Source organism: Austrofundulus limnaeus, unplaced genomic scaffold (assembly GCF_001266775.1).
Source record: "Austrofundulus limnaeus strain Quisiro unplaced genomic scaffold, Austrofundulus_limnaeus-1.0 Scaffold93, whole genome shotgun sequence".
NCBI classification, from domain to species: Eukaryota; Metazoa; Chordata; class Actinopteri; order Cyprinodontiformes; family Rivulidae; genus Austrofundulus; species Austrofundulus limnaeus.
Window position 1 is genome coordinate 1,129,949 of NW_013952495.1, and position 8,682 is coordinate 1,138,630.

The following is an 8,682-nucleotide window of genomic DNA, read 5'->3' on the forward strand; positions in this document are numbered from 1 at the left end:
AGACAAGAATATGCTGCAGAGCTGAGCCTAAGATCAGCACAGTCTGTTACCTTAATCCTGAAATTATGCTCAAATGTGATGAAGTTTAGCAAAAGCTAAACCCAGGCAAAATGTTAGGTTTTTTAAAATATCACGTTTTTCTACATTTCTTTTTTTTTACAGTTACTGTAAATGTAATCAGTTTTAATGATAAATGTATGTGCAACAGAGAGACAAAATACCTGATCTGGCTTTTTCAGACTGCACCTGTTCATAACTAAATTGCCAATAATGTTTTGAGTGGAGCCAGTATAAATCATGAGCTGAAATCCTTGTTGTATGTAAACAGAAAAATGTGTGAAATCTCAACAGAATGAGTCAAGCATCAAATGCGGAGCTGCAGTCTTTTCACACCCAGCGTACAGATGCTCTTTCTGCTCTTCTTGACAGATCTGAATCTCGCAGCAGCTGTCCTGGCCCTGCTGAGTCTCACCATGATGGTGATGGGCTCCATCTGTATCGCCATGTCTCTCAGCAAAGGGGTGGTCTTCTTCCTCAAACCAGCTTCCTTCTGTTTCATTCTATCAGGTAGGATCCCACTTTTCTCTCCAGAAAAATAAGGAACTGTCTTTTTGTTTTCTGTATTGTAATTTTAATAATTCACAGCTGTTTGTCAGACTTTAAGGCATAGTTCAGAGCTTTTAAAATGGGGTTCCACTGAGATGTTATTAAGAGTTAATATCCAACCTGTTAAAGATGCTTCTTTAAAGAATCTGTTTGGAAAGAAAAAGTTTATCTGACCCAATCGATGAGCAATGCCAAGAATAAAGTAGATTTCTGCTGACTCACAACTCCAATCAATGCAAACAACATTTACACATTTTTACATGGTTTTCATTTCAACATCACACAGCTATTCTGACAAAAAAATGACAACATTTGTGCTGGGAATGTCTAAGGCTGCACCGAAACATTTATCCCAAGTATATTATCTTGAGTTCTTTGGCTACTTGTGCTTGGAAATAGAAATCATAGAAATCAATGCAAATAACTGTAATTAAAAATGACAATGTAAAGGTTTAAAGATTAACTATTACATGAACTGCTATAAAGTTTTACAGCATAAAGTTGTTCTTAACTTGTCACATAAGCTTACTTTAAATGATTTAAACTGTTGTTATTAGAAAGCAAAACATCTAAAAGCTCAGGGGATAGCAGTACATAAATCTACCTGGTACATGGCTATTTACCTGGTTTTTATCAAGGACTGAATACGTACCATGTGTTTTGTTGGTACTTAACAAATATGTACTGGTGTATACAAGGTACTTACCAAATACGCTTTGGGTACTTAATGGATACTTACAGGTTACTTAGGGTACTTATCTAGTATGCACTGGCTACTTACCTGGCATATACATGGTACATAGTAGGTATTTTTTGTGTATGTACTTTGCTAAATACCTGCTATATACAAGGTACATAGCAGGTACTTACTGTGTATGTACTTGGGTACTTACCTGGTATGTACAGGACACTTAACGGGTACTTACCAGTTACTTACCTAGTATGTACAGGATACATATCAGGTACTTACAGGCCACTTACCTGTTGTTATATACAATGTGCATAATAGGTACTTACTGTGTATGTACTTGGGTACTTACCTGGCATGTACAAGGAACATATCAAATATTTATTATGTATGGACATTGCTACTTATGTAGTATATACTGTATATATCTTTCCTGTCCCTCAACCAGCCACTCGAGGCAGATGGCCACCTGTCCTGAGCCTGGTTCTACTGGAGGTTTCTTCCTGATTAGCAGGGGTTTTTTCCTCTCTACCGTTTGCTCAGGATGGGACACGGTGATGAAGTGATTCAATGCAGCCTGCTGGTTTTTCTTTAGATTGTTCTTTTTATGTGCAGTGGCTTGAGACAACGTATGTTGTGACTTGGCGCTATATAAATAAACTGAACTTGAACTTGTATATATGAGTTACATAGGTAGGTACTTACCTAGTTTATACAGGCTACTTACCTGTTGTGTACAAGGCACATACCAGGTACCTAGTGTATATACTGATTATGTAGCGGGTCATTTACATTTCAGGTATGTGGGTTTTTCCTGGTACTGAGCTGTAATATATACTGCTATTGCTCTAGGGAATTCTAGAAGTCGGTGTCACTTAAATAAAATGTTTGAAATAGTCCAGCCTACAAGCTTTAACATCCTCTAATTCTTTCCTTTTCTATTCAGGAGTTCTGGTCCTTCTATCAGTTCTGATTTTCCACCAGTCAGTTTTGGCGCTGCTGTCCAGTGACCACTCCATTCCTCTTCACCACGAGCTGTCTTGGTCCGTGGCCTGCGTCGGCTCGGCGGGAGCCATTCTCATTTTCGGAGGTTTCCTTTTCATCATCCTTGCTCTTCCTTTTAGCCCCTGGCAGAAATGTTTGCCACACAAGAATAACACCACTTAGTTCTTGAAAGCAGTCACATGAGCAAAGTATTCTTAAGGTTTGAGAGCAAGTGTAAACCAATTTCCCACAGCTGTGTGACTTTGAGCTTGCTCTTGGCATCTAATTTGCTATAAAAAGTCACACCAGGTCTTAATTACAAATACAAAAAATGAGCCAGCAGCACAGACAGAACATAGTAAAGCCTCTAAGTAGAGTTCACAACAAATTTTTAACATTATTTTTAGTAGTTGGATGCACAGAGCTGATGAATATTTTAAAATTAAAGTTGTTTTCATTAGAAAATAGTGTCACAAATAGTCTTGTTTGCAAACCAGCAGCTGCAAATGAATTTATTTTTACTAACACTTTTCTACTTAATTTTTTTACAGTCAGTTTTCTATGAAACTCTAACTGCATCAACCAGTAAAAGTACAACATAAATGGTTAAAGCCCTGGAATATTCAAGTCCTTACGCAGATCCATATGTGTAAAATGTTCAAACTGGTTTATTTAGATTTTACTGTGACAGTTCCCCAGTTTAAAGGTGAAACAGTGACTTATTGAGACCATGTGTGAACAGAGCAAATTATTGTCCAAAGGTTTAAACATAAGCAAGTCTGTGTGCTGGTGATTTTTTGTAACATTTTACTTTTGTTCTGCTTTTTCTGCTCCTTTGTTGACCCTGTGAATATTCACCCATTCATTTCTTTTACGTGCTTTTCCTCTCGGGGTCACTGAGGGAGCTGGTGTCTGAGTCCAGTGGTCACAGGTGGGGACACCCTGGACCACAGAGACATGTGAGACAACCACTCACGTCTGGGGATAATTTAAAGTTACCAGTTAAACTAAAATGTATTTTTTTTCTTTCTCTGTGGGAGGAAAACCCACATGTGCATAGGGAGAACATGTAAACTCCACACAGGAACCTGTGATCTTCATGCTGTGAAGCAACAACTCTAACCACTATGCACCAGAAATCAAGACAGTGTAGTTTTCTAATCATTTTTTTCATGATTATTGTGTCCTGGTCAGCTTGTTCTTATCCAAGGACATCAAAATTCTGTTGTGTCATCACAACCCACTGCTGTCTTTTGAAGCACCAACACTAATTAATAAGGCTTAACTATCAAAACAGGAAGTTGGAAAGTACACTCAGTAAATTTTGAGTGTGTTGATTTTAGTTCAATAACCTGATGCTAAAGGATCCGAGCTGATTGTAGCTCACAGCATCACAGGAGGGCCTGCAGGATGTCAACATTTCTCGGTGTCTTCAAATCACTGCTGCAGACGTTTTATGGGATAACGCCATGATTACTTTTGCTTGTTCTTTCGGCTGCTCCCTTCTGCAGGGGTCGCCACAACAAACAAACTCGTATAAAAGATTCAGCATTGCTCCACACCAGACTATAAACTTCCTGATTCAACCTCGGCTCAAACTGTCAGCCTCAGGATTATGAGACCGCGCCACTGACCACTGAGCTACCATTCAGTGCTTTTCTTTAAAGTTTTGTTTGTCACTGCTAATTCCTCACATGTATTTCTCTGCTGCTGGGTGACTGCAGCCTCAGACTGTCAGGTAAACAGAATAAAATGCAAACAGTACATCTGAGGACTGAACAAAAACACTTTATAAGCTCAGCTATGTATATAAATTAAGTATGCTTGTGTTTTAGGACTGTATACTGCTTGTAGTAATCAGTGACTTCATTTGCAGCACATATTTATAAATGTATTTTACTTCATTTTTGTCCAAAGCATCTCATCTTCTCTGTCTGGCAGTAAAAGCTTTTTTTGTTATACATAACTGTGATGTTTTCCTCATGTGTGTGCAGTCTGTGTCATCTCTTTTGCCTATTATTAAACTGATTTGACATGAAATAACCGTCTCTGTCTCTTTTTCTGTGTGCTGGCATGGCATTATGTCTGCCCTACAATATGACATTCATTCATTTTCACCCCAACACTTTGTGGCTCCTAATGTCTCAGACCAAACATCCTGTTCGTCCCCAGGAAATAAACAACAACAACAGCTCCCCTATAATTAGGCCAGAGCTCATTGCGATGCGTTTCACTGCAGAGGTTGGGAAACCTTACACTTGAATTTTAACCATGTGCCCCCCAGCCTGTGCTCATACCTCTGCACCCTCTCCAACCCTGACCTCGATGTGTCATTTTCCCTGCAGACTCCAGGAGAGGCCACTGCTGGGTCGCTGTCCCACCCCTCCTCCAGCATTCCATCAACATTTTCAACACACACACACACACACACACACACACACACACACACACACACACACACACACGTTTGTTCTTCTATCCTCATGAGGACTTTGCATTGACTTCCTTTCATTTACTGGTCATTTCTACAGCCTAACCCTGGCCCCTTACTTGGCCACCAGGTAACAAAAACATTATCTCTCACACACACACTGATCATCTCAAAAATATCTGAGTTTAATCTGACAGCCAGCTCACTAGAGAATACACGGCATCTAGACTCTCACAGTCTCACCTGAGCCCCATGCACATACTCACATGCTTTTAAATCCAAGTGGACTGAAACAGAATCTCGGCGTCACACGATCCTGGATGGATAAACAGCTGTAATAGTTTTTAAAGTGGCTGTGTGACAACTTGTGCCCTGGGCTGCACTGTTTGCAGACAGGAAAAATCTTTCAAAAATTCTTGATGAGGGACCACCACACTGAAGAGACAAATACAAAATAATGAAAAAAAAATCAACTGATTTGCTGCTGGTATGTTAACGACTATTTGAAGGTAATACTACTATAATATACATTTACTATATAAATGTATATTATATTTGGAACAAGTATTAACTAGATAGGAAACAGGTTTTTTAGTGGTTAGGGTTTGGATAACTGACTTTTCAAATACATAATTTTGTGTTTGGTTTTGGCCTCTAAATAAAGCAATTTAATAAAAATAACTTGGTATAATATGTTTTTGCTGTCGTATAGGTCCTCATGTTTAAATATGCCCTTTTTAACGATGATATGGCACAATTAAGAATTTATTTTGTGGACCGACAATCTATGGTTCACGTACCCAGTTTGAGAAACCCTGGTTCAAAGGACCTTTCCAAATTCCAAGCCTTTTTTGTCATAGCTACAGTCCAAACAGAATGCATTGCCACACATGCTACTTCTTGCACTAACAAATCTTTCTTTGAATCAGTTTGTTTACCTCAGAAGTCCAACCTTGGGTCAGAAAATGTTGCTTCACCAAACTTTGTCCTGCTGCAAGACATAAAATAAGTTGAATTTATTTTCTGTGGTGTTACAGGTCTAGAACAACAGTCTATTACGATCTTAAGTGTGACTGATTTAATGATACACAAATGAACAGGAGGACATATAAATAGTTTATCCCTACAGCTGTCACCAGCTTTCATGGGTGAGGCAACCATGTTGGATTTTAAGGTTAAGAAACCTCAAATTTTCCAGGATTTCAGAAGGCATTCCAGTTGATTCTATTTGATGCTGAAATGCAGATTTTTGTTTTATTCAAATGGAAGGTTTTAGTTTACATGCATGGCCAGATTGGCCAGACGGGGATTTTAAATCTGCTCCAAACTTGGCCAATGAATCAATCAGCTGGATTCTAGTTGCAATGTTAAATCTTTCACCACAGCTTTACAGTGGCTGCAGCCAGATTAGAGAAGCATGATAACAGCAGGCAAAGGCACTCAAACTAATCCTCCCAATCCATGAGAACGTCTAGGAATCTCAGGCCTCTTGTCAAAGATGTGACAATTCTTTTCTCCTTCCTGTGGCATCATCCCATCTGTTCTCTGGCCTCCTGCCAGCGACTCGTCCTCTGATGTCAAACTAAACCAACAAGGCTGACCAAAACAAACCTTGAGAGCAATTTGCAACTTTATGCACAAAAACATGTGCAGCATACCAGATGGTTCCATCAGGACTAGAAAGGTCCAGTGCTTAAGTAGGTGTCACCTGAAAGTACTGAATTAACTTTGAGATGATTTTCTCATTATCCTCTCTGCAGAATTACTCTCATCATGTTCGCTTAAAGAGCTGCAGATTTGACAGCGAAGGGCAAAGTTACTCCACACAAGAAGCTGAGCTCGGAGACCGTGAACTGGAGTTTCTGCAGGACTTACACCACAAACCAAACAGCTTATGATGTTCTTCAAATTACTTAAGGAGACAAAACAGCATCGTTTTAAGCTTAAATATCAGTTTAAAGGCTTCAAAAATATCATAATTCTGTCTTATTCTAAATCTAGATTTCAGCCCAGAGAAAGTAAAATCAAGAACTTCTCATAAGACTGTGATAAAACAGTCCTGTTGTTTCAAACACTGCACAAAAAATAAACCAACGAGCAGAAAATAAAAAAACACTGAATGAGAATGTATACATTACTCATTCATAAAAACTTACACCAAAGCTATAAAATTAACTAAAATGTATTTTTTGTTCATGCCAATTGTTTAAATGGATTTAATTAAATATAGAACAAAGACAACAACTTAACTGAATATTACACACAAGAAATGTATTATGTTAATTTAATCTCAGTAATCTGCATCAGTATTGATGTTTTACATTGTTGGAAATAAGATGTTGGTAAAGTTTTAAAATCTTTTTTCTTGTTTTGCCAGGACATTGTAATATTACACAATCTGGAAATATCTGGCTTAAATAAAATAAAAAACTTCACCCTTACATACATATTATGCATATTATTTTGTGCATATTATAGCATTACTTATATTTTTACAGATGTGGAAGTTGTTTGTATTATAAGCACTAATCTAAAGCAAAGTTTCCACTTTTGGCGTAAATCAGCTCAGGATCAGAGGTTTTCTCTTTTTTTTTCCCACAGTGACGATAATAATAAAATGTTTGTATTTTTACTAATATTTAAATTGATGCTTTTGTTTAAAGAGACTTCAGGAGTTTAAATCTTGCAAAAACCTTGAGTGGGCTTGTGCGTCTCACAAGAATTAAAAAGTCTCCACATAAAAGTAGGAAAAGACAGAAACCCATGGAAATGTTTGTTACAATTTTTTATAAACTTCGTGCAATACAGTGTTTATCACACATTTAGATAAACCATAATCATCTTTTTGTCTAGATAGGTCTATTCTCAACTACATACTATTTATATTGCCCACATAAATGCTGTCTGTGTGCAGTTTAGTCACATCTGTTCTTTTTCTGAAATGAAATAATAATAATAAAAAAGTTTAAAGAACCTGGAAGCATCTGATAATTATGTGGTTTCTTCACTTTTATCATGTAGCAGGTTTAGACCTGGGTCTGCAGTCACTCAGGACTAGAAGAAGAAGAGTTAGGACTGAGAAGGAGGTGGGTTTACATTCGCTTCAACAGAACCGGGTCGCACTCAGGAGTCAGCTGGTACAGGGAAGCACAGTGGAGAAAATCTTTGGGGAAAATAAAGGTCTGTCTGATAAAGTGGCGGTGGAATAAGGTGGAGGAGAGTGGAAGGGGGCTGGTCATGTGATCAAATATGAAGGGGAAGTTTGGAAACAAATCAGCAGGAGTCCAGTGATTCGAACCACTCCAACTCAACTGTCCCAGCTCAAATGCACAAACAATGGTTCAAAAAAAATACAATGTACATGTAGCTTTTCAAAAAGTATTTTTCTGTCATCTTTTTCTAAACCCACAGACATTTGTTTCTCTTTTTTCTTTTTTTCCCATTTTTTTGCAAGTGGAAATGGTTTGCATGTGTCACTTTGGGACTTTTCATAAAAAAAACTTGATTTTGTTTTTTTTTCCCTCCTCAGGAAGCAATCCCCATCTGATTCTGTACAAACATGTTATTTAGAGTCCCTTTTTTCTGATACCCCCCACCACCACCTTCCCTCTGTTCAGAGGTTTCTGCTAATGCCCCAAGAAAAAACATCTTCAACACAATAAAGCTACAAGTACTACTGGTAACAATAATCAGGATGGAAGTAAGACTAACGGAGGCCCGTGGGAAAAACCTGGACCAGTACGAACAAATGACGTCTGTGAGTTGTCTCAGTCACTCACGTTACTGTTGCATTTCTTTTAAATTCAGTTATTGGAAGACAATTTACATTATTCACATCTGACTTCATTTTGCAAATGAAAGTTTTAGAATGTGGGGACTAAAATAAAATGACTCATTCTCCCACGTTTGGTATCCACACACATGCGTGCACACACACACACACACACACACACACACACACACACACACACAC

General features: G+C 38.1%; 1 protein-coding gene across 2 annotated transcripts in view; it reads left to right on the forward strand.

Annotated features, from left to right (window-relative positions):
* cacng6b (calcium channel, voltage-dependent, gamma subunit 6b) overlaps positions 1 to 4,318 on the forward strand; it is a gene marked incomplete in the record, with an annotated part of 14,818 nt that extends 10,500 nt beyond the window's left edge. For both annotated transcript variants that reach the window (XM_014012670.1, XM_014012671.1), the window contains 2 exon segments: positions 430 to 567; positions 2,241 to 4,318. In XM_014012670.1, coding sequence (XP_013868124.1) covers positions 430 to 567; positions 2,241 to 2,461 — 359 coding nt within the window.
* Between the last annotated feature and the right edge of the window lie 4,364 nt (positions 4,319 to 8,682).